General features: G+C 40.0%; 1 protein-coding gene across 3 annotated transcripts in view; it reads left to right on the top strand.

Moving 5' to 3' along the window:
- The window catches only part of LOC149141951 (2-oxoglutarate (2OG) and Fe(II)-dependent oxygenase superfamily protein), a 137,038-nt gene extending 114,927 nt beyond the window's left edge, over positions 1-22,111 (top strand). For all 3 annotated transcript variants that reach the window (XM_089446817.1, XM_089446815.1, XM_089446816.1), the window contains one exon: positions 21,212-22,111. In XM_089446817.1, the coding sequence (XP_089302943.1) occupies positions 21,212-21,577 (366 nt within the window). In that variant the 3' untranslated portion in view covers positions 21,578-22,111. The remainder of the gene's footprint in view (positions 1-21,211) is intronic.
- Positions 22,112-27,727: the final 5,616 nt, after the last annotated feature.

The following is a 27,727-nucleotide window of genomic DNA, read 5'->3' as shown; positions in this document are numbered from 1 at the left end:
TATATAATTGAACTTTATAATATAAATTTTATAAAATATATAATGGAACTTTATAATATATATAAATTTAAATGTTATAAAATATATAGCTGAACTTTATAAACATACATAATCTAAAAGCGTAAAAACTATATGCTATAGCATACCTAAAAATCATTGCAGGACCCTTTAAAAGGGGGCGCGTCCAACCAACTGAAAATTGATAACAGAGCGCACTTTGCCAGGAAAATATCTGAGGGCTTAAATTGCATGGAGGGCGTGTCGAGTCGAGGGAAGGCGGTGGCTGCAGGTAGGAGGGCGGCCACCGCCAGGCCCGTAGATAAAACCGGCAGCCTGGATCGAGAGTGGGGGGAAAAAAAGGAGAGAGGAGCAGAGAGAACCAGAAGCAAAAATTCACTAGGAGAAAACCAGGAGAAGATAATTATCCATTGGAAGAGCTTTAAGCCGTCTGAGGTTCTGGGCACGGAGGGACAGAGAGCTTCTGTTGAGCAGCTTTCTGGATTGAGCAGCTAGGTTTGCTCAGTCTGGTTGGGTGGTATTGGTCTCCCGGAGATTGGATCAAAATAGCCACGGCATCACCAACAACAGAATCACCAGTTTAGTAGCAGAATCAACAGCAGTTAAGGTAAGTACAAATTAATTCTTCAGGCTTTCTGTATTTCAGATTTTAGTTACTGTGTGTCTGGTTGTTACAATTATATGTATCTTTCTGATTATTTAAGCAGTTATAATGACCCCTAGTGATGACCAAAACCACAGGAGGCTTTATAGCCAGGGTATATATTAAGAAAGTTGCGGCAAACTTTGGTAGGGCTGTTTTCTCATGCCCTTGTTCAGAAAATTTAAGATGTGAGAAGTAGAACACAATTATCTATTGTCAATGGAGAAATGTATTGTCCCTTTTCTGGGCATTGGGATTAGAGACTAACTCAGTAGCTTAGCCATTCCCATAGGCTACAAATTAAAAAAAGAATAATGATGTAATAGTTGAGAAATAATTAAAATGACTAAGGAAAAAGAATATTAGAAGTCACTTTAATAAAAGAAGAAGAAACCTATGGTATTCACCCATGGCATTCTGATAGCCCATGATTATTAACGAAGATGAAAGCTCAATCCTTAGGCATGCATTTGGATTATTGTTTGTTGTTGTTGAGTTGAGCTCTTGGTGTTTGTATGGGGGAGAGCCCATATTAAGTAGAGGGCTAGTTTCGATGGTAAGTAATCCAACTAGGAGGGGTTTTAGTATTGAGACATATACATTGTGATGGGGCTCATCAATAGGTACATTATAAGGGTCATAATGCCATCCTTCGGCTTTAGAACTATCTCTTCTTCACATTTATTTACATTTTTTGTTATATTATGCTAAGTGAGAGGGGTAAAAGATGTTTTGCTATGTCATGTGGCTTAATATGGTTTAATTGCAAGAAATGGAACATTTTTGAGATAATTTCCATGCAGGGGCGCGGAGTAGACAACAGGGAGAGATTCGAGGAGGTTGTCCACCTCCTTAAACTCTTCAATCAACCGAAGATCACAACACTCTCTCATCAACTCGAGGTCATTGGCAGCGAAGCAAGTGCAGTTAATAGATCAATATCCACCATTCTTGAGTTATGGGAGACAAACATTCCTATTTTCTAGGGAGTTGCTAGTAGCTACCCAACTGTATAAATAAACATGTAAAAGAGCTCATTAGGATTCAAGTTTTGTTTTCTGCTAGGTAGCTATTGTTGAAGAATCTAGGGCACTTATAGTTAATGTGATTCTTCTTAGCTTGATAACTATTTGTGAGGAGTTTTAACGTTTTTTCTTAGCATAGTCTTCACTTATTATTATTAGAGTGTGCCTTCTTAGTTCATCAAATAGCTACCAAAACAAAAGAGACAAGAACGCGCGATGTTGGCTTTTTGCTAGGGCCAAAACCTCTCCCTCTTGGAGAGGAAAACCCACAAAAAATTCTTCTTATAGAGATTCCAATTGACGAATACCAAGACCTTGACCCTTGACCTACTAGGCCACTCCAAGACCAAGACACCAATCTTCCTATTCCGCTGAGATCATCATCATTACTACTGCTTTATTGAGATCAACATTGCTACACCATGTCTCCTCCTTCATAGAGATCTTCATCATTGTTGCACCCAGGTTACACCTTCACTGAGAACTAGGTTATTGCTGTACTCTTACTGAGATCACTACCATGTCAATGAGGTTTCTTCATTAGGATTATGACCGAGACCATAGGTGTCATTATGCTGAGGTCTTGTGACTGCCTTTTCTTCCTGCACAGAGGCCTTCATGATACTGTCTAGTATATTGAGACAAAGTGTTCCCTTCTTGTATTGAGACCCTCATCATTATGCCAAGACTGTAACCATTTCAGTGACACCCATCCGAGATTACAGTGATGTTGTCCATCCTTACTGTCATGCGAAGATACTTGTCCGAGATTCTGTGTCTCCTGCACCCATCCGAGATTACAGAGTGTCCGAGATTCTATGTCTCCTGCACCCACTGTGTCATCCGAAGTTTCAGAGAGATGTCCAAAAAATCCTGACTGTAATTCTGAACCTTAACGCCTATTTATAGTGGTTCTGCCTTCATAAATAAGCCGACATGACAGGGTGAAGTTTTGCGTCTCCTTTTGTGAGTCGACTTGTCATTTATATTCGTTTGTAGGCCGACATGACTGTATTTCACATCGTTTTGTTGGCAAACTTCTTCTTGTGCATGTCTTGGAGGATTGTGCTTGTCTTGGAGGGCTGTTTAGACTTTTCTATTACACATGACATTGACTCTTTGACATCCTAAGGCTCTCAATGGGAGCCACTAAATAAATAGACCTCTTGCTCATGAAACCCATGCAACAAGGAATAATACTAAATTCATTTTCTTGTTTACAAAAATCATAAATACAATGTCATTTAGACCGAACCTAGTTATACTTTCTTTAACAACTATTGAGCTCAAGTACTTGGAATTGTTATTTTTGACTGTTATATGATGTATTAGACATTGATGCAATGATAATGAGAAGCTGCTTATTGGTTCATCACCGAGTTAGTCCCAGAGGGCTGAGGCCCTTGGGTTTGGGCCCAACCCTAGTGGCTTAGGTCCCTCTTGTGTATTTGTATCTCTTTTTGTTTCAGAGTGCTTATTAGTTTCTCGCATTTCATTAGAAAATAACCCATCAAAATTCTGTGATTGCAACCTCTACCATATCTCTCCCATGGGAGCATGAATGGAAGGATCTACAATCACAGTCCAATAATACTATGTTTATGATTTCTTGGAAGAAGATTTATGTTAGTCATATTGTTTTGCATGTGCTTACTGTAGCTTAGGAGTTGATTTATTGACTAGATCAGAGTTTTTGGCATAGATTAGATGGCATTTAAATTCAACTCATCTTTTCCACTATTAGTTGTTTCATTTTGTCAATGATAAAAGGGTATATGCATGTGATGATTGCAGGGTTGTTTTGATCTGCAGGCAAGGTCACATTCACCACCTCCATCTTGGACTTCCTCCCCCTCTTTTATGAATCCCAAATTCTGTCTTCAAAGTTCTGTTCTTGAGATCATTTTCCTAGACCACTGTGAGCAACTCTCCTAGTGCAAAACAGGCCTTCAAAAGGCTCTGAGCTTGGCTAGGGGCTTTGGCCACCCTTCATCCATTTACCTCAACCTCCATCCACCTTTCCATCCCTTGAACCCATCATTTCCACCTCCTAAACCTTCTCGACAACCTTCCTGTAGCATTACGGGGCACCTGTAGCAGTTCCCTGTAGCAGCATGTTTCCTCACCAGTTTTGACCTTTGCTGCAATTTGGACTTAGCTTAGAAGTAGGTTGACCCCTAACTGCGACTCCATGATCAAGGGCAACACCCAGGCCACTCCAAAACCTCCTTTTCCTTCACTGCAAAATAGAATAATGTTAGTTTCTTTATCACAGATTTGGCACAAATAGAACATTGATTTATATGCAAGTGTGAGCTAGATAGATGATACATGGAATCTTGAGTTATGATTTGGTAGGTTAGCTTCTTGTCTGAAAGTAGATTTGGTAGCTAGATGGTTGATTGCAAGATAATGTAGTTTCCTTTTTGCAAGTAGTGTAGCTCTTGGATTTTCATGAATTGATTCAATAACATTTGCAAGTTGAGGTTAATAGCATGTCCCTTTTCATAATTAGAGGTAGTTTCTAAATTTCACCTTCATTAGCTAGTTTCATTCTAATTCAGTAGGAGGAATGGTCTTGGAGCACTATTGATCAAATGTCCTAGTTGAGGGTGGCATGAGTGGAATCCCATCTGTTGTGCATATAGCACTGTCACCTTGAAGTTTTTACGAACCTCGGGTTGATAAATAGAGTTGAGGAGCCCTTGGGAGTTGCAACACTCTTGGTGCAATACTAGGGCTCACCACTTTTTGGCGCCGTTGCTGGGGAGGTGTCTAGGTAGATGTTATTTCTGCTTAAGCAATGTTTTCTGCTTTGCATACAGTTTTGAAAAAGTATAATAAAAGAAAAGGAGACATATTTTCTTTCATGCCTCGTATGAATAGAGACACTCAAGGAAAATTCTTACCAAACACCCCACACCCTCAAGCAGTCAACCTTCACTCTTCTTCGGTGACTGTCAGCTTCCCTCTCTGGCTACAGGGGAGTTAGAAGACCCACTATGTGAGCAACCTGAGATCTTTGAAGAACCTATTAGGGAATAAGAAGAACCAACTTCACCTACCCAAACCATGGCTGAAAACAAGAACAATAAAGTTTTCCCTATCAGAGAGACTACTGGAGAGGCTAGAATGAAGAATATAAGCCCTACTTCCCTCCCACACTTTCATGGCTTAACCTCTGAGGATCCTGATACATTCATGTTTGAATTTGCTGTTGGCTGTAGGACCTATGACTATGCCTCTGATGACTAGAAGCTAAAGTTATTCCCATCTCTACCCTTAAGAATGCAATCTTGCGCTGGTTTATGGGTCTGCTTGGGGGTGGCATCACTACTTGGGCTCAAATGCAACAAGCCTTTAATCGCAGGTACAAGGACTATTGTAGGTCCAAAGGAACCAAGGAAGAAATCTTTAGAATGAATCTTGGACCTGATGAATCCATAAAGGACTATGAGGAGAGATTTCAACTCAGTTATAGGAGGGTCAGATGTACCCTTGATCCTAAATCACTCAAGCTAGTTCTTCTCTGAGGGATAATGGAGGACATGCTGAAAACCCTCAACATGCTATCTGGGGGAGATATCTATCAACTATCCTATGATGACATTAAAACAATGTTCAAAAATCACTCTAGGGCTGCTAGAAAGAAGGGTAGGGCTAGTCAAGGCTTGATCAATTCCTCTCCTTCCACAACATCCATCAAGAATGAGATTGGGAACATGTTGGAGGACTTTAAAAGTGAAATGCTGCATGCCTTTGCTTTGCAAATGGATACCATGCAGATCAAGAGGAAACAAGAGGAAGCAAAGAGAGCCCTAGCTATTTTCTGCCCTAAATGCACTAGAAGGCACCCCAGAAATGAATGCCCATTAAATGTCATAGAGGTTTGCTCAGTCTATGAGGAAAACCATGCCACAGATAAATGCCCTTCTTTGCCTAGTTTAAAAGCTGTATACCAAGGGGTAGAAGGTGGGGTTGAGCAACTTTGCTTTATAAATCAAAGGAGGCCTCAAGGACCTCGGCCATACCAGTAGGGCATGCAAGGTGCATCTTACTCTTATTACCATCCCAACCAGAATGCACCCTTGCCACCCTGGTACTCTTCCACTCATCCATCATGGTCCACACCTCCTTCTTGGCCTTATGCTCCTCAATATCCTCCTCAACCTGTCAATCAACCATTTCAGCCATATGCTCCCCAACCTCCTCAATGGAACAACCCATCACAAGGGTGGAGGCCTCAACTCAACCAACCTCTTGCTTTACTGCCTCCACCTCCACCTCAACCAAAACTCACTCATCCTACTCCACCCAAGCAACCTCAAATTCCTGCTCAACCCAATTCGAACCTGAATAACAAGCAGACACAACAGGTCTACAGTGGAGAGACATCTTATCCTACCTATGTTGTGGAGATCCAAGAAATCAACCTTAGGTCTGGAAGAGTGCTTCCAGATAACCATCCTCCACCTCCACCTGAAGAACTTGAAGAGTAAAAGGAAGAGAGTACCCCTCAAGTAAACCCACCTCGTATTCCTGAGAGATGGATCCACCCTAGCCAACAAACCCCACAAGAGATTAAACTTGTAGGAGAATTGAAAATATGAGTGTTAAAATACTTGTTCTCTAGGCTATTAAGGATGTTCCCATCTATAATATGCTGATCAACATGAAATGTTTCAAACACCTTTGAAGAAGAAAAAGAGACACCCCCACCAACAATGTTATTGGTTAGTTATTTGATTTGATGGTTGTGACAGTGATTTGTCCAAAATAGACCATGGAAGTCCAATAGTAGATGTGCACATTGATGGCATCATTGTCCCTCATATTCTGAATGATCTTGGAGCTACCATCAATGTGATGGCTAAAGAAACCATGGTAAAACTAAACCTCCAAGGAGTCTTGAGAAAGACCACTACAGTGTTGCAACTTACAGATAGATCTACAGTAGGTCCTGAGGGAGTTGTTGAGGATGGCATGGTCTCCATTGACTCCTAGGAGTATCCTACTGACTTCTTGGTTCTCCAGCCCAAAACCAAATTCAATGGCTATCCTCTCATCTTGGGAAGGCCATGGTTAGCCATTGCTAATGCTTACATTAGTTGTAGGGCTGGGAACATGACCATTAAGAATGGACATTTGTCCAACAATTGGTATTGTATCCTTCTGCTCAACCATCCATTGAGCATGACTTACCCTTCTGGCTAGAAGAGGAAGAGGAAGATGAAGTGTATCATACAACATCCTACCCAATCTGTACCCTAGATGCTGTTATAAGAGGGGGGCAACCTGATGAAGATGACCTCATTGACCAGATCCTTCAGAACCAACCCCCCAATACCATGCCTCTTGATGAGCTAGTGAAAGAATTTGAGAGTAGTCTTTCGACTGAATTATGCTCAGTTGACCCAAGTCTTGCCCATGTCAAAGTTGTAGAATTTGGTCCATCTAGAACCTTGAAGATTAACCCCTCTCTAAGCCAACCAAGAAGAGAAATTGTGCACGATGCTGAGAGAACACTTAGATGCATTTGCTTAGAACTATAAAGAAATGAATGGGGTGCATCCCTTGGTTTGTGCTCGTCACATCTACATCAAGGAGGGATGCAAACCTGTGCGCCAACCTCAGAGGAGAATGAACCCAACCCTCATGGACATAGTAAAGGAAGAGTTGCAAAAGTTGTTGGATGTAGGGTTCATAAACCCCATCTCAGATAGTGAATGGGTGTCCCCTCTAGTTTTAGTCCCAAAGAAAAATGGGAAGTGGAGGATCTGTGCGGATTACAGAGAATTGTACAAAGCCACCAAGAAAGACCATTTCCCTTTGCCTTTCATTGATCAAGTTTTAGATGGTCTTGCAGGAAAGAAGTTATTCTCTTTCATGGATGGATTTAGTGGTTACAATCAGATCCAGAACAACACTGAGGATCAAGACAAGTGATTTGAATTGGATCCATAGAAGACTGTCAAAGAACCATGACTGTATCAGGTCGAACAAATATCTAAAGAAATCCAAACAGCGATCAAAGACACCCTTGAACCAGTGGCAATGGCAGCTAACATGGAACGACGAGGACCTCGGTCAAAGCGCGCTGACCGTCGCCCATGGAGACCGTGCAGGAAGCCAAAGTAGCCCCTGGTAGCCCCGGAATGGGAAAAGGAGGTGGAATTTGATGTGCGATTAGTGCTTAGCTAGGCGAACAGGGCTGTGAAGGAAAAGCCCGAGCACTTAGTCGCGTGGGGGAACTGGAAGACCGCGGGTGGAAAAGGAAAAAGCGCTAAAACACAATGGCGGGACCCGCGCTCTGGAAACCAACGGTTTTGATCGGGGCGCCCTTAAATGGTAAGAGGTTTTGGACGAGAGTGGAGCAATTCCATACATTGATCGACGCGTGGCAGGCGGAGGTGAGAGAAAACCGCCATTGATTGCGCGCTATCGGTCGAGCAAGTCAACCGCACGAAACATGCGTATGGCGTCGGATCTGGAGGGCCCAGATCGGACGGCTGAGATCGCGCTCGATGGAGGAAGCGGAACCGACAGAGAATTAAGCTGCGTTTTAAAGGGATTTGGAATCCGTTTGACCGCCACAGTGGAGGAAGAACGCATCCACGACGTAACTGAAGAAATGAACCGACGAAGCATGCTGGCGCCATTTAGCGGAGGACAAGTGGCCACTCCATGAGCGTTCATGATGACGCCAAATAGGGAACTCCAAGCGCAACTGCAGAAGGTGAAGAGACAAAGGCGGAAGAGGAACCGAACAGGCATAGGGTTCGAATGGCTAAAAGCCATGAACAGAGACAGTCGAATCAAGAGTTGAGTTAGATAGAAGTCGAGAGACGAAGAAGTGGAATAGTGAACCCAGAGAGGAGGACTGAACACAGAGAATTGTTGAAATTTGGTACCGGAGGACAGGTGGTTCCCTTAGGATTTTGATCTTTGGCCTAGGGAAAAGTGTCCAAAAGAATTTAATTTTTCTCCTAAAGTGACTTTATAATTTTATAAAGTTAAATCTAATTTAAAAGTGACTTTAAGTGATAAAGTTATTAAGTCTAATTTTAAAGTGACTTTTATAAAGTCAACAAAAAATTAGAAAGGAAAAGTGACTTTGGAAATAAATGACTAAGTGGGTCTTTATTAAAGTGGGGTGAATTAAAAAATAGAAAGTGAGATTTAAATGAGCATTTAATCTCAACCATTGATCTAAATCTATTTCAGCCATTGGATTTAGAGATCACCCAAAAGTCACTTGGATCACCCAAAAGTCACTTGGAGTTATATTAAAGGAGGAAAAGGTCATTCATTCTTTCATGAGCAGATTGGGAGAAGGAGAGCAAGAGAGCAAGAGAGATTTCTGAGCAGGGAGGAGAAGGAGACAACAGCTTGGCACACATTCCAAGGCAGCAGTTGAGCAGATTTGTACAGCTGATTCAGCACATAGTGAAAGGCAGATTTTTGCACAAAAATCGATGAGCAGTTTGCTGATTTTTCTGCACACAAAACGGAGGCCGTACAACATTTATTGCTGTCTTGTTTGCTGTAATTTCCAGATTGCTGTGAGGCACGGGAAAGGAGATAAGTTGTAAATTTGCTTGCTGAATAATTCTCACTGTAAAAAGGCAATTTTCAGAAATAAAGAAGAGCTCTCAAAGTGGTTTTCCCCAAGAGTTGTAGGGGGTTTTTCCAGGGTCAAGTTGACCAAAAATATCAGTGTTTTAATGTCTGTTTTTGATTGCTGATTTTTAATTCTGCAATTTCCAGCATTCTGAAAAATTTCCAGAATTTGTGTTTTCAGCAATATTTATTTTTTTCAGTCTGTTAAATGTATGGTTATGGGAATGAGCATTTAACTACATGGGAGAAATAAGGAGAAACTGAAAACCGGGGTGGGAAAACAAAAATTTCTACAAGAATAGTAAAGCAAAGCAGAAGAGACAGAGGGCCGAGCTGACCAAAGGCAACATCGAGCACTAGAGAGCTTGAAGATTCAAGCCATCCCATAGAGGAATCTGTCTGGACTGAGCATCACATTTGGCTCTTTCCACTGTAGACCAGAAGGTCACAGGGCTGGTAGGAAGAAGAGTCTGTGCACTCCAATGGCTTGGGGAATCCAAGAACCACCCTGCCAAGCAAACCTGCTTCAGGAGAACTCACATTGAGTCCCTGTATTGTAATTTCTCTGCTTAAAGGCACAATAAAACAAGGCCACCACTGAAAGTTCGGAGACGTAGCCCTGGAGAATAGGGTGAACTCCTTATTAAAATTTCTCGTGTCTTTGTGTTTGCTTACTGTGTTTCTCTGCTATCTTTCCATTTTACTGTCTGTGTATTGGCAATCTGATCGATCCGTTGCTTCAATAACACAGAACACACACCAACACATGAGTTTGGAATACCTTAGTTTAATAAATCTTTAACGAATGTCACTCATAGGGTGAATATCAAATAAAGTGGTATCAGAGCTCTAGGCTGTAAGGTTAGACAAGCTTGTGTTGGTTTTAGCTGTGAATGCTCACAAGATCAAAGCTCAAATTAGGAGAAGGAGAGTTGGTGGAAACTAATCCTGAAATTTGGAGAATTTATCCTTGAAAGACAATGTTAGAAGAAGGTTCTGTAGGGCCAGACCTTCAATTCATTGAAAGTTTCCTAGCTATAAATTCTATGGTTGAAGAAATGTACAAAGACTTTAGAAAGCAAAAGGTGGAAGATTCATTAGGCTCTAAGCAAGAGAAAGAAGAAGATGAGTCTCACTTCCATGACCACTCCAAAGGAAAGGGGAAAGAGGAAAGCTTTCTCACACCTCCTAATAGCCCTGTGCATAATAAGAAAGCATCTTTGATTAAGTTAGATGTTAAATTTGATTTGCCTATATATGATGGAGAGCTAAATGCTGAAAAGTTGGGCAATTGGATTAGACAAATTGATGTGTATTGCAGGGTATAGAACATAAACTCAGACAAGAGTAAGATTTGGCTGGCAAGCCTATGCCTAGGAGGCATTGCCTTGGTTTGGTGGGAAGGTAGAACCCAAGCTGATATGAAAAGACATGGCAAGACCATCTCTGTCTGGAGTGAATTTGTTGCTGCAATCAAAAAATAGTTCTATCCATTGGCCTACATGCAACAAGCCATGATGAGTTGGCAAACTCTTCGACAGTTGAAAGGGCAAAGTGTGCAAGGGTATACTCAAGAATTCAGAAAGAGAGCATTGATGTTGGGTATCTCACTAGACTCACCAGAGACTCTTTTGAAGTACATTGGTGGTCTACACAGCTACATGAGGCATACCATCCTCATGTTTAATCCCACTATTATAGATGAGGTATCTGTACAAGCTACTCATCTAGAAGCTAGAGGAAAGAATGGCAATCCAGAAGTTGGGGGACCATCCCAACCCACTATAAGCAAGAGCAAGGAGAACAGAAAACAGAAGTGGAAAGCAAGGAAGGCTAACACTGCACAGAAAGCCAAAGCTTCATGCACTCACTGTAAAAAGGAGGGGCATGATGATGAGCATTGTTGGATTTTGCATCTAGAGCTGAGACCTAAGAAGTCCGAGGGCAAGAAAAAGAAGACAACTGCAACTATTCAGAGAGATTTGGGGTCAGACTCGGGAGATGAAACAACTATAGCAGCCACAGGTATAAAAGGTAAGAATTCTTAAGCATCTACTAGTAATTCTGCTCAATGTGTTATTGATGAAGAAAATGAAAGAAAAAGACATGAGCTTTTCCATATTCGAGTTATTTCCAAAAATCAAAAGATTGATACTTTGTTTGATAGTGGCTCACAAGTAAATTTGATTTCTGAAGCAATTGTAAAGAAATTGGGATTAGCAACTACACCTCACAAGAAACCATACCCATTAGGATGGTTGAATGATAAAGCACAACTACAAGTGACTAGACAGTGCAAACTCAAGTTTTCTTTTGGGTCAACATTTGTAGATGAGGTTGAGTTAGACATAACTCCTTTGGATATATGTGGAATTGTTTTAGGAAGTCCTTACTTGTATGATAGAAAGGCTATTTTCTATAGAGCTGAGAACAAGTATCTACTTGTTAAAGATGGAATCGAATACTTTGTAAGAGCTCATAAGCTCAAGAATAATTATACTCTCATAAACTCAGGACAGATGAAAAGAATGATAAATTCATGCAAACAATTCTTATTGATGTTGTAAAGGAAAAAAAACTTGATAAAACCAATGTATTTGAGGGCTGTAATGCTGAACAACAAGTTGATATAGAAAAGGTTGTTTCAGAGTATGATGTTTTATTTCAGGAACCTATTTGCCACCCAAAAAGGGAATAGTACATGATATTATTTTGCAGCAAGATGTTCCATTGCCTAATATTGAGATGTACAGGTTGTCTGCTTTAGAGAATGCTGAAATCAAGAAGCAGGTGCAGGAGTTGCTCGAGAAGGGCTTCATCAGGCCTAGCACATCACCATGTGGGTCACCAATCGTTTTGGTGAGAAAGAAAGATGGATCTTGGAGAATGTGCATTGATTACCGAGCACTGAATAAGATAACAATCAAGAATCGTTATCCCCTTCCTCGCATAGATGATCTTTTAGATCAATTGAAAGAAGCTGTTTATTTCACCAAGCTGGATTTGCACAGTGGATACCATCAGGTCAGAGTTGCAAAGCAAGATGCATGGAAGACTGCTTTCAAAACAAAGCAGGGATTGTATGAATGGCTGGTTATGCCTTTTGGCTTAACTAATGCTCCTGCTACTTTCATGAGATTAATGAATGATGTACTCAGACCTTTTCTTGATGATTTTGTTATTGTGTATCTGGATGACATTCTGATTTTTAGTAAAACGTGGGAAGAACATTTAAAGCATGTTAAGCAGACATTAGATGTTTTGAAAAGAGAAAAACTTTATGTTAAACTCTCAAAATGTGAATTTGGAAAAACATCTCTAAACTACTTGGGTCATATAGTAGGGGGAGGTGAATTGAAAATAGATCCCTCTAAAGTGGCAGTCATTGTGAATTGGCCTAAACCCAGGTCTGCTACAGAAGTGAGAAGCTTCTTAGGAGCAACAAAATATTGGAGGAAGTTCATTTCTAACTTCTCCTCGATTGCAACTCCCTTACATGCTTTAACAGGATTGAATAAGGTGTTTCAGTGGGGAGGCAAACATCAAAAAGCCTTCGACACCTTGAAAGAGAAAATTAGTACAACACTTGTATTAGCACTGCCAGATTTACAAAGACCGTTTGAGATCCAAACTGATGCCAGTGACTATGCCATGGGAGCAATGTTGACACAACACGACAAACCCATATGTTATCATTCTGAGACTTTTAATCCTGCAGTGGTTAACTATCCTACATATGATAAAGAATTGTATGCATTAGTTCAAAGTGTGAAAAAGTGGAAACATTACTTAATGGGTAAAGACATTATAGATGGATGGGTTTTCTACAATGGTTTCATCTAGTCATCAGATATAAAAAGGGCATACATAACGAGGTTGTAGACATGTTATCTAGACCCATTATAAATGCATTTGCCATACTTAAGCATAATTCTATGCTACATGAAAGCTACATAGAACAATATGCTCAGGATATGGACTTTAAAGATGTATATGCAACTTTGAGTCAAGGCAAAAGAGTAGAAGAATTGGACTATCACATAAAGGACCAACTCTTATACCATTGTGGGAAACTCTGCATTCCACAAACTGAGAGGCTAAAGATAATTAGGGAAGCACACACTTCTCTGATATCAGGTCACTTTGGGGTAAGTAAAATAGTTGCACAGCTGCAAAGATTCTGCTATTGGCCGAAAATGAATGAGACAGTTTCTAGATATGTAAGAGGGTGTGCCATGTGTGCTAAAAGCAAGCCCAACAATAGAAAACTAGGCTTGTACACTCCATTACCAGTTCCTTCTCACCCTTGGGAAAGTGTTTCCATGGATTTTGTTGGAGGACTGCCTAAATCTAGAAAAGGTCATGATTATCTATATGTTGTTGTGGATAGGTTCAGCAAAATGTGTATTTTGATACCTTGTAGTAAACAGATCACCGCTGAATAGACTGCAAAATTGTTCTTTGAACATGTATGGGTTCATTTTGGATTACCCACTTCCATTGTATCTGATCGAGACACCCGATTTGTGGGGAAGTTTTGGTTGAGTCTGTGGGAATTGATGGACACCAAGTTGAAGAAAAGCACAGCTTTTCATCCACAAATAGATGGCCAGACAGAAGTAGTAATCCAGTTAGTGAGAGGATATTGCAGCAAACATCCTAAGCTTTGGGATGAACACTTGTGTTATGTGTAGCATGCTTACAACAGAGCCAAACACTCTTCTACACAGAGATCTCCTTTTGAGACCTGCTTTGGTTTCACACTAAGGTCTCCTTTGGATTTTGTCTTTGGTAAAGATACCATGGTTGATGGACACAGTGATGTGGACAAGGCAACTAGGTTCATTGAACAGATCTAGGAGATCCACCAGGTAGTATAGGAACAACTGGAAAAGAGCCAGGCCAAGTACAAGGCTAGGCATGATAAGCATCAGATGGAGCATAGTTTTCAAGTTGGAGACCAAGTCTGGCTGTATATTAGCAAGGACAGGATGCAAGGTGAAGGTAAAAAGCTAAAGCCTATCAGGTATGGACCTTTTAGGATACTTGAGAAAATTGGTGAAAATGCTTTTCGCTTGATTTACCAGCTTACATGCACATCTACTCAGTCGTAAATGCAGATTGCTTGAGATTGTTTGAACCTTAAATGATTGAGGACCTTGAAGAGCAAAGTCAATTGCCTTCTATTGATGACCTGCTACCTGAATACCTCAATGAGTTGCAGGAAGACACAATGTTGGACAGGAAGGTGAGGACGACACGTAGGGGAAATGTTGAGTACCTCAAGATTGGGCTCAAAGGTTCACAGCCAAGCAGTGCAAAGTGGATTGAGATCGGACAAGGGAAGAAATAGTACCCTCACTTATTCGATGCTTGAAAACCAACTTTTGGTGGTCCAAAAGCTTTTTCAGTGGGAAGGCCGTGATTCGAATTGGATCCATAGAAGATTGTCAAAGAACCATGACTATATTAGGTTGAACAAATCTCTAAAGAAATCCAAACAGCGATCAAAGACACCCCTGAACCAGTGGCAATGGCAGCCAACTTGGAACGACGAGGACCTCGGTCAAAGCGCGCTGACCGAGGCCCATGGAGACTGCGCAAGAGGCCAAAGTAGCCCTTGGAGCCTCGGAATGGGAAAAGGAGGTGGAATAGGGCCGTGAAGGAAAAGCCCGAGCACTCGGTCGCGTGGGGGAATCGGAGGACCGCGGGCGGAAAAGGAAAAAGTGCTAAAACACAATGGTTGGACCCGCGCTCTGGAAATCGACGGTTTTGATCGGGGCGCCCTTAAATGGTAAGAGGTTCTGGACGAGAGCAGAGCGATTCCATATACTGATTGACGCTTGGCAGGCGGAGGTGAGAGAAAACCGCAATTGATTCGCGCGCTATCGGTTGAGCAAGTCAACCGCGCGAAACATGCGTATGGCATCGGATCTGGAGGGCCCAGATCGGCAGCTGAGATCGCACCCGATGGAGGAAGCGGAACCGACAGAGAATTAAGCCGCGTTTTAGAAGGGATTTGGAATCCGTTTGACCACCACGGTGGAGGAAGAACACATCCATGACGTAACTGAAGAAATGAACCGACGAAGCATGCTGGCGCCATTTAGCGGAGGACAAGTGGCCACTCCTGAGCGTTCATGATGATGCTGAACAGGGAACTCCAAGCACAGCTGCAAAAGGTGAAGAGACAGAGGCGGAAGAGGAACCGAACAGGCATAGGGTTCAAATGGCTAAAAGCCATGAACAGAGACAGTCGAATCAAGAGTTGAGTTAGACAGAAGTTGAGAGATGAAGAAGTGGAACAGTGAACCCAGAGAGGAGGACTGAACACAGAGAACAGTAAAGCAAAGCAGAAGAGACAGAGGGCCGAGCTGACCAAAGGCAGCATCGAGCACCAGAGAGCTTGAAGATTCAAGCCATCCCATAGAGGAATCTGTCTGGATTGAGCATCACATTTGGCTCTTTCCACTGTAGACCAGAAGGTCACAGAGCTGGTAGGAAGAAGAGTCTGTGCACTCCAGTGGCTTGGGGAATCCAAGAACCACCCTGCCAAGCAAAACTGCTTCAGGAGAACTCACATTGAGTCCTTGTATTGTAATTTCTCTGCTTAAAGGCACAATAAAACGAGGTCACCATTGAAAGTTGGACCGGAGACGTAGCCCTAGAGAATAGGGTGAACTCCTTATTAAAATTTCTTGTGTCTTTGTGTTTGCTTACTGTGTTTCTTTGCTGTCTTTCCATTTTGCTGTCTGTGTATTGGCAATCTGATCGATCCGTTGCTTCAATAACACTGAACACACACCAGCACATGAGTCTGTAATACCTTAGTTTAATAAATCTTTAACTAATGTCACTCATAGGGTGAATATCAGATCAACAAGACTACATTCACGTGTCCTTGGGGTACCTTTGCTTATAGGGTCCTCCCTTTCGGTCTATGCAATGCCCCTGCCACTTTTGAAAGGGAAGTTTTGAGCATCTTTGTTGAGCTTGTCCATGACTCTGTGGAGATCTACATGGATGATTTCACTCCTTATGGGTGTGACTTCTTGGAGGCTCTCTCTAATCTGGGAAAAGTCCTTAGAAAATGCATTGAAATGAACCTCTTGCTTAGTGCTGAGAAATGTAAATTCTTAATGAATGCAGGGACTGTCCTTGGCCATTCATTATCTCAGGAGGGAATACAAGTGGATCGAAACAAGATTGCCATCATAAAAAGGGTTCCTACTCCTCAAAAGCAGAGGGATGTTAGGAGTTTCTTGGGCTTAATTGGCTATTGTAGGAGGTTTATCAAGGATTTTAAGTAAAGTGGCTTCACCATTGTTTGGGTTGATGGCCAAGGACTCAAAATTCTATTAGACAAGTAGCTGCCAAGAGGCCCTTGAGATTTTGAAAGAGAAATTGACCAGTGCACCCATAATGGGGGTTCTAAATTGGGTTTGCCTTTCCATATCCATGTTGATGCATTAGATGAAGCTGTGGGGGCAGTCTTGGGGAAAATAGATGATAAGTTATCCTATGCCATTTATTTCATTAGTAAAAATTTGTCTAAGGCTGAATTGAACTACATTGTCATTGAGAAAGAACTCATAGCTGTTGTACACTCAAACAAATTTAGACACTACATCACTGGATACCAAACTTTTGTGCATACTGATCATGCAACTATTAAATATTTGATGAACAAGCCTGATGTGAATGCTAGAATCATTAGATGGTTTCTATTGTTACAACAATTTGATTTGACTATCATTGACAAGCCAGGAAAAGAAAATGTAGTTGCAGATTTTTTGTCTAGACTTGCTTTGCCTGCAGGTGATGAAGGGATGGTTGATGATCAACTTCCAGATGAGCACCTATTTTCTATCTTAGTGCTCTCTCCATGGTTTGCTGACATAGCCAACTACCTAGTTGCTGGGAGATTTCCTCCAAATCTGTCATCTAGGGAGAAGAGTAGGATTGTAAGAAAAAGTGCTGCTCCAAAACCTTCTTGTTCTTGGTCTTGTGAAAGGATGCTCCTGAATCAATATACCATATACTGCTATTTGTTGAGCTTTCCATGCAAGCAATCAATGAGAAATCTTTCTCGAACTGGGCAGAAAATACATCTACCTCCGCTGATGCAACAACATGATCCTTACTGGACTCCTCCTCCTTCCGATTTGGACACTTATTAGCATAGTGCCCAAACTCATGGCAATGGAAGCACTTGATCTTGCTTAGATCCTTCTTCTTGCCCTTTTGACTGGACTTGGCTCTCCTTGGCCCTTCTTGCGCCTGGCTTTACTTGCAAGAGCAAAATTCTCCCCTTCAGTCTCAATCTTCGACCCCTTAACATTGTTGCCCTCGACAAGACTGAGCCTGAGCTCCTCTTCAGTGAAAGCACTCCACAGGTGTTCCCAATCTCGTAGCTTGTCTCGTCTAGTTATTCCTTGAAAGAAAGTTTGTGATTCATTGATGAACCCGTTTATAGCTGTTCGCGTGTCATCAGGCTTCTCTCCTACAACTACTAGCTCATCACGAACGTTCTGAACTCTGGTGAGAAAGGAAGTTATGTTCTCACCCTTCTGCATCTTGATTGTCCTCAACTTTTCCTTGAGAATCATTTTACGATTCTCAGAGGGATCTTGGTATAGCTTCGCAACGACATCCCACATTTCCTTTGCGGTATCCTTACCACAAACATGCATAACTATATGATCTTGTAGTCCATCTAGGATCATCCCCTTGGATTTGGCCATTTGCCTTTGGAACAACAGTAACTCCCGCAAACCCCGCAGTCCATACATATCCAACAAGAATATCATTCAAACTTTCCAAACACCAAAGTTCAATGCGCCATCAAGTCTACCCTGATCTCTCAACCCTATTGCGGCCATCTTGCCTACTTAGAGAACTCTCAAACACCTGCCCACTAACAATCTTGTAGTCCTTCACAAGAGGTTGTACTTAGGGCTTGGAGGTTACCCACTTCACTACTCCTTTAGTCCTTCAAAGTTTGCAAATTCTTGGGCTTCAATATATCTGCCACTGTTAGCACTCTTGTTGTCCTTCACAAGACCTGTTCTTTGGCCACAATTAGGCACCTAATAACAGTCCTCCACTTGTACTTAAGCTGTCCCCTGTTGAAATATGTAACTAGGTTTGGTCTTCATAAATGTATTTGAGTCGCAATGAAATGTATATGTCAAAAGAATGAAGAAAATATTTTTATTCTTATTCTTATTATTATTACTTATTAAAGCATGGGTTTCATGCTTGGGTCATCATGTTTTAGGTCAAAGTCCCTATTGAGGACTTCTAGGATTTATTCTGAGCCATTAGAGTCATTGTCCATTAAAAGAAACCCTTCTTGGGCTTTTGAATCATGTGAAAAGAATTAATATTGAGTCAAATACGCTATTTGTCACCTCCTCCCAAGTCGGCCTCAAAGAGATCAAGTCGGCTTCAAGAAGGACAATTCGACCACACTGGAAGGCTATATAATCAAGGCATTTGAATTTATTGGAGCAATTCACTTTCTCTCATAAGATCGATATCCAGAAGGAAGACGCTAGGAAGTGCGAAGTTGAAGAAGAGCTGGAAAGAGGCTGGAAAAGAGCGCAGAATTTTGAAGGAAGGAAGAAGACATAAAGATCAAATTTTTGGGTCATTTGTCTCTCACTCAAGTGGAGTATCTAGGGAGATTGAAGTTTTTCTTTGTCTAGTTGAAGTTGCTGCTATTGCCAGTTGCTGGGTCGAAGCTGCTACTACAAGTTGCTACTAGGTCGAAGATGCTATTGAAGGGTATACATCTGCAAGGAGAAGTGAGGGCTGACTTGGTTTGGAAGAAGTCTCTGTTTAGGTCAAAAGCCTTGGTTATCTCGTGAAACTATTGAAGGAAGAATTGCTGACTGGGTTTTCCCCTAAATAGGGGTTTTGCCCTGGCTGTCCGCCTACATCTGGTGTCTTTGTGTTATTGCTTTGGTTATTACTTGATGAACTAAAAGTAAAAGAAGAACATAAAGATAACAAAATCACAAGTAATTATCTATATAAGAAAATATTTTTCATAATCTAAACATATGAGAAAATCTTCAATCATCTGAATTCTCATCATCTACATCCTCAACATGTCTAGACTCTAAAATGGGATTTCTGCTTGATTCCGTCAGCCTTGAATGTGCCTGTCCAACATCTATATCCCATGGTCATGGAATTGGGTCCAAGTCATCCATGTAAGGTATTCATTATCAAATACTGGTGGCTGAGTCTCGACAACCCACTCTTACAAGGGATCAAAATCATCCAAGATTATGTATCTTGATTTTGGGGTCTTGTTCAACATTTCAGTTGCTCCTCAACCTAAGGTTGTATTGAACATAAACGATATCGTTCAACTATGTTTGTTCCAAATGGTTTCGCTTCTTGGTGTATATATATGCTCAAAAACACTCCTATTGCATTCACACCCAGAAGCTTTACAAGTTTGGCTCAATATCCAAATTAACTGTGAGAACCAAATAACCTCATATGCAATATTTGATGAACAATTTTGTTGTTCTATAAGTTATATATAATCTGTGTCATGTTTGTAGTATTCAAATTTATTAATGCACACCTCACATTGAGCAGTAAAGATTGTATCTAAGTGTTCCTATGCTTAGCCCCTATAGGATGAGTTGGATGGTTTAGATGCAGATACACATCCATCAACAGGTTCCTAACTGCTCTAGTAGATGGATTGACCTTTCATGGTACGAAAGTTTTTCATCTGCCTAAAGCACCTCTCTAAAACCCCCACAACAGCTTACTGTGCTGCAACCCATGATTAAGAGAGTCCAATGTCTTGATACACCAGTCCTTGACAGGTTCTGGGAGACTTTAAGCACCTCTATAACAATCTCACAACAGCCTACCATGCTGCAACCCTGATTGAGCAGAGGAGTATTCTATCTGGATAGACCAGTCTTTGATAGATCCGGGGGACTTCGTAGGGATTGAGGATGATATGTAGACATCTGACTGCAATTGTGTTACCCTAGATATACACTCTCTTTAGTTATTTTTGTGTTATATTTTGGTATAGCTATCCACGTAGATTAGAGTATATAGATGTGTATTGTAATTTCTGGTCTGGATGTTTTCAGCCAAAGAGATTAATATAATTTTGTTTTCTTTTTCCTTTTTTTATTTTCTGGTGTAATTGTCATGCTAACTGGTAGTTATTAAACATATATTCTTACGTAACTGTGGGTTAGTAACTTATCCATAGGTTCCACCATAACCAGCAAAAGGGGCACTTAAGCAATTAAAACTTATTTGGTTGTGATCTCTGACCTGATTAAGGATGTTTTTACAGAACATGAACCATGTATAATATCACATGACATACTACTTAAAACATCTGTCAAAATTTTAATTAAATACTGAAGATTGTAATTCCTTTTTTATCCTAAATAAAAAGCAGAGTACTCGAGCATTTTAAGCCCCTTGAAACCCAACAAAGAAAAAGTAGAGATCTATGTCCAACAATTCCTTTCTTTGATACTTCCATTTATATGAACATGATAATGGCCTTGTTTATTGGTTAGTCATCCATGGTAATACAAGATGAAGTAGTGTGTTGGCAAAATTTAGCGTTCGGTAGATGAATGTGGTTTTCCTATTATGTATCAGTAGCGTCTTCCTCATCTGCTATGGGACTACATGAGATATTACAGCACCCTACTCTTGTTGAAAAGCATCTTATCATAAGCATCTTGTTCTTTCTTAAGCCCAAACCCATATCCTTCACTGCTTATTTAGGGTGCATAGACTATAAAATGTGAATTTGTAGTTTCTTATTAGTTTGAAGTCATGTAATTCCACATTATGATGCAAATATGTATGATGACTATATTCTTCCTCCCATCTTTCATAGGGAATATGTGCTCATGTAGACCTACTACGATTTGAAGATGGCATTGCTATTGTATCTTTGGAGTCATCATGCATCATGCATTTTACTCATCAGAGTGCCATAACCAAGGGTGCTCAGTGCACACAACAGCCATGTGACATCATCCAAAATTTGGTGGAAAGCAAAACTGATCGCAACACAGACCTGGCATCCAAGATCCCGGTTCTTTTGATGCCGGGAGATCTCATTTTGATGTCTGAGGAAGCTCGCTACAACTGGTTACATGAAATCAACCGCAAGACAGGTTACCAGATTTGGAATGGTGAAGAAATTCCCCAAAGCAGAAGAATTTCTATAACCTTGAGACGGCTTTGTCAAACTAAGTAATCATAAGCGATCACTGTTGAAAAGATTGCTTGATTGGATTCCTTAACTGGAAAATAATTAATAAAAAATGTGGAAGAAAAAATATCCATGAAAAGATAAAATGCTGTTCATATGGCACAAATATTTTTATCCTTTTCTTGGACATGAAAAGAGAGGAGGCACAGGCATGGGTAACATGCTGGGAGGAAAAGAACGTTCAATTGTATACTTGTGGAAGAACAGTTTTCTATGTCTGCAATTCATGTCATGCAATTCTAATGCAAGTTCAAGTTCTGGAAAGAGAATTACAGAGGTGCTGGCATTCTTTTTTCCCATGTTTATATCCTCTATGGTATGTTCTTCCTTGGGGAGGAGGATGGAGGATGCTGCTATTCCTAAGTTCCTCATCATTTCCACCTCTGGTCCTCTTTTCCTACTCCCATAATGATCATATTATTTCATTAAGAGGAAGAAATACATGGATGATTTCATATGGTCCTGCTAGAAATGTTAATAAGTGATTGATACATAATTTTTTACATAGTTTGATTTCAATGATGATGCAAAATTTTGTTCAGAAGATTCATGTAAAATGATGGGTGTTCCTGTGCATTTTTGTGTTCAGTTGTGTGGTAGAATCTAATCAAATTAAAGCTGCAGAATAAGTTTTGCTTTCAATAGTTCATTCTCACGCTAAAGCTTCATATGATGTGGCCTTTTCTGCAAGCTCAGCTTGGTAGTATTTCATGTATTTTCTTTTCCCTATATTATAAAAAAAATTTACACTCTTACGATAATAAATCTAGGTAGTATGGTGGCAAAATGCAGTAATGCCACTAAAATAATTATATAATCGAGATAAAATCATACAACAAGACACCAACTATATGCAATTGTCACACTGTTAAAGGGATTGCGGTCATCCTTCTTGTCTTATGATGGGTGTAACTGTTCAAGGGTTTGTGAATGTTTTTCCATGAGCTGTTATTTAGTTTTTCGATTCCTCTTGGGTTGGAAAAAAACTAGCTTTGTATTTTCATTGCATTATGTCCTGGATTAGCACAAAAGACAAATCCAATCATTCATATACATTCCCTAGAAGAACTTGAAGACACCAACCACTTTCACCTTTGTGGTTGTCCTCAGGTTAGGCTGGCTCTCCTCTGGAACAAGGGGGAATTTCTCTATATGAAATCATTATGTTCTATTAGCATAGATCTGAAAATTACATTAGTGATTTGATATGTTCCATGAGATTGTTTAAATGAAAGGATGAAAAGACAAGCAGGACCTACTGCCTTGTCCTTTGGGCAAATGAGTTAAAGGATTATTTGATGAAGAAGGTCATAATGCAAAAGAGAAATGAAAAAGCTATGTATATCATCCATATTGATACATGGATCGGTTTAGAAGCGTGTTAAGATGCTTTTTCATAACCAACTCAAGATCGACCTAAATCTGATGTAACTGATAAAGCAAAGAGAACAACAACAGTCATCACAATGTTGCACGAAGCGGGGACGCTTTTTGGATGCAGGGACGTGGAAGCGTCATTTCCCAAAAATCTAGGAAGCGAAGTGTCTCGGAAGCGTCTACTATATATATAATTGTTTTTTATATTTTTTGCATTTATATTAAAAAAACATCCAAAATACCAAATTAGTTGTAGAAGAGAAGGAAGCATGCATATTTTTACATAAATCAAGATAGATATAGCATCCATTGTACATTAATGATTAATTATTCGAGCATCAACCATTTAGATGCATCAACCATCTAGAATCTAGATTCTTCTCCTCTTGTCTAGCCTTTGACTCTACCTTGATTGTCTAGGGATATTAGTAAACATTGCCCAATTTTGATCAAACTACCTAATCCAAGACTTAAAATATGGTAGAAAAAGCTTAACATGCTTGATCGATGATTTTGACTTGATTAAAGGTAATTTTTGCTAAGGGCGTGACAAAGGAGTTCAACAATTAACACCACCAACACTAGGGTACATATAGGGCTTGGTGCAAAAGGAATTTTTTTTTACCAAAGATTTTCCTCCCTTTTAACACCCAAATTATAATGCCCCTGGCCCTTCTAATGGGATTTCTATCCACTTCAACTTCTGATTTGCAAGTGAGGAGAGTTTTCCCTTTATAGAGCTCATCAATAACTAATTTACGACAAAATATAATTGAGAAAACTCTAGGTGGTCCTTTATCCTTCTTTTCACCAGAAAATATTAATAAAATATTAAAATAAGGGTCTGCAAATGCCACTTGTCCCCTTTAGCATGAATTATCTTTTGGAGATACCTCATTAAAGTCCTTTGGAGTGATGAGACCTAGAGATCTGTGCATAAAAAGCTTCAAATGTAGAGAACCCCTCTTCTTTGATCATGTCAAGAGGCCACATTCATTCCTCTAGCTAAGTGGTTATTAATCTGTCCTTGATGTATAAGTTGCCTTAGATAGTTCTAGGTGGAGTGTTCTTAAAATATTATGCATTGAATACTATTAAACCCTTAATGTCATCCTTACAAAGTGGGACACTCTTTGCCTTGAGATGTGATCTTTAAAAAGAGCGTAGGTGTCTTGGGACAACATTGACTATGTCTTTATCCATAAAACACCAAAAATTCCTTGAAAAGATGAGCACTCCTCTATCCCGACACATACACTTTGGTAAATGTGCAAAAGGCAGTTAGGGGTCCATTAACCTCTTTTTAAGTGACACATGATGCCACATGTCTAAGGTGCTCTTTTTTACTTGACCCCTCAACCAAACAAATATTAATGAAGTGCCTCTAGAGGTGGCGTGCTCTTGGAGAATGTGCAATTACCCTTGATCTAGAGTGCCTTCATAACTAACAATAAAATATACCCACCATCCTCTTGGGGAGTATGCAATATACCTCTTTCTAAGTTTCATGACATGGATTATGTATTTATTAGGGGTAATGCTCCCAGGATGCTCCTCAACCCAGAGCTTATCTTTGACTTAGGAATGGTTCATGCTACCATGTGTCCTGTTGTTCCTTGAGATGTTCTCAGTGCTCTGGGAACTATATTCGAAGGCATCATAGACCAACTTTGATGCCAAGTTGGCCCTTGGGTCTGAGAGGGCTTCCTCATCAAATTTGAGAAAATCGGCTTCCCTCTTTCACTTGCTGCCCAAAACATTAAGCAATGTGGCTAGATTTAGATGGTAAAGAATAAGATAATAGGGATGAGGATAGAAAATGGCAACAGATTGGAATGAAGTTAGAAGAACAATCGGCTTCCCTCTTTCATTTACTAGCAGCCAAAAACATTAAGCATCGTGGCTAGATTTAGATGGTGAGAATAAGACAAACAGGGGTTGAGGATACAAATGGCAACATATTGGAATGAAGAACAATAATTCTATGTGATCAGAGGCATATCCATTAGGCATGGAGTCTCAAGGAGCAGAGCACAATAATTGATAGGTGGAGGGTGGAAGAATTCAGGAAAACACTGAAATCTCAAGCACAACAGAGTAAGGTAGTCATTGTTGACCTGTGAGGAAGAAAAGGGATTGATGGGCATAAACAATGAATCCAACTCATGCAATATACATCTACAGATAATCACTAAAGGCAAACACAGGTCATATAAATGAAATATGAGAATTCCATAAAACGTAAAGCTAAATAATAGTGGAGGTTGTATATCAAAATTATAAAGAAAGAAATGGAAGGGAAAAATTAAAAGCTTAATACTGTAAATAAGAAAGAAAGACATGGCTCTGCGTACAATAAGATATGAATCTTGGAATAGATCCTTCAAATCTTAAAAAATTAGAGTATGGCTCATCGAGCTTTTAAGCAAAACAGTCTGCTCGTTGCCATAAAATATTAACTCTCCCATCCCCTTTTCCTCTATTCTACCGCTATCTATCTACAAAGAACATTTGGGTGTATAAAACCACTTTCCTTAAACCAAACTGTTCGCTCCGAAATAGTTTAACAAATTCAATTTTCAGTGGATCTTGGTTTAAAGCTAAGTTGCACGAAACGGGGAAACGGGTACGAGTTTCCGAAATGGGAAGCGATACAAAACGCGACCTCCCCAAATTTTGGAAACGGGGAAACGTGAATATATATATATATATATATATATATATATATGTGTAATCATAAAGCATAAATGATACATTATAATCTATTACACTTAAACATTAAGATTTAATTTACATCACATTTACTCATGAATGATCACATAATGAAAATAAAAATATCGGAATATCCAAAAACAACCTTTATTATATATCCAAATCTCAAAATCAGCTTTTATTTATATTAATATATGATGGGCTGCAAGTACAATAAGATATAAGGCTGCAAGAGAGAGATCCAAATCAGGATTTTTCTGCATCCACATCCCATTCTTTAGAAGGACACTATTGTATTGGAGAGTTTCCTCCTACATAGTCGAACAACCTTAGTGCTCTTGATTAAATACACGTTTCATACCCTAGTACCCTACATGATCTTGATTATTGGGAGTTTTCCCTGCATAAAGGGCTTGGTTCTCTTGATTAAATACAAGTTCCATACCCTAGTACATGATAAAATCCAATGGAAACATTGCAATCCCTCCAATCCTGAAATCTTGAAAAACAAATAACTCTATTGGATTTTGAGTGAGATCTAAAATTCTACTTTTTCCATATAAAATCCAATGAGGGCGAAACCACTCTCAAACATCCTGAGTCATTTCATGGGAATGTTAAAAATTTAAGTAAAAGGATGAAAATGAAACGTGGCAGTACGGCCGGAAACGCGTTTCACGGCCGTACCAAACGCGTTTCCACGTTTCGTACCCGTTTCCGTACGGAAACGGACCTCTATACCACGTTTCCTGCAACATAGGTTTAAAGGATGAGCCAAGATCTGATTACACATCATTCTCTTATAACAAATCAAATAAAAAAATGGTTTGATTTGATTTTCTAGATAGCTGGGCATTCCATTTGGGAGAGGGTGTTTGCAAATCTAGCTGAAACACGATATTTGGGCATTTGATCTCTAGAAAAATGACCATATCTCCCAAACCACTTATTTTTTTCAAGATCCACTCGTGAGTTACCTAAATGGATTTGTTTTGCACAAAAAATGTCTTGAATTTTCTAGATTTGTCCTCACTAATTGGAAATCATGCGTGAAGATCACATCATGAAACTGCTGCTGAATTTTACCAAAACGATGACCATGGGTTGTAATTAAAAAAAATGGATTTGGGGGGGGGTCCTGAGTTGTTTTGAAAATTTGATAGAAGGGGGCTGAAATCACTGTCTATTGCCACATCAATTCAAAACTGATTGTTTTTCTTTTCGGGGACCCCTCTCTCTGCTAACTATCGAGCAGGTCAGAGGTCTCAAAATCAATCATAGTCATTAATCCATAATCCAAAATTTCAAGCAGGAAATATCTCGTTGTGGTTGTTCTCTAAAATGCTGTAGCAATTTCTAGGCTTTGTCCCTTCTCTTTGGGCCTCCTACATTTGCAATACTTCTGAGATTTTCATTCCTGATCTACCATACATTTCTGAAGTTTGTATAATGGTCTTGTAAATGCCTCAAGTTTGGGCACATTGATGATTAAACTGCAATGCTTTCGCGGACCAGTTTTTTATTCAAGTCCAGCAGATCTAAGATCAATGGGAAAACCCCAATAACCATCTGCCCATGCACCTTTAGCAAAAGAACTGTGGGCAAAGGAAATTACTGAGTCAACTCGTAGACAACTTTTCTAGTTTCATGGCATGAAGCCTTGGAATCTTCTCCACCTTGGAATATTTGCAATCTTTGGCTTAAAAAGTTTGACTTTTTTGGATTCAGTGTGTTCCTGCGAACCTTTTTCTCTCATTCTTGAGATTGTAATTTATAGATTTATTATCAGTTTGATGTATATACCAACCAAAATTTGCAATATGTAGAGCTTGGTCATCCCGTCCACTAACAACATAGTTAAGTGAACCCAATTTCTCAGTCTCGAGGTTCTCATCACTGTTTAAATTTGAAACGTAAATACAATTGACTCCATATTGGTGGGCAGAATAAAACATATTTTAGGGCTGAACACGTAGTATTTGAGTATGCATCCTTACCATGGGTATCATTACGGCCTCTAGTGTCTAAGAAACTGTCCAAAAACTT

This window comes from Pinus tabuliformis, chromosome X (assembly GCF_031772625.1).
Source record: "Pinus tabuliformis cultivar Carrire ecotype Pingquan chromosome X, CPIR1, whole genome shotgun sequence".
Taxonomy (NCBI): Eukaryota; Viridiplantae; Streptophyta; class Pinopsida; order Pinales; family Pinaceae; genus Pinus; species Pinus tabuliformis.
The sequence above is the reverse complement of the archived record's forward strand: the minus strand, read 5'-3'. Positions and strand labels throughout refer to the sequence as shown.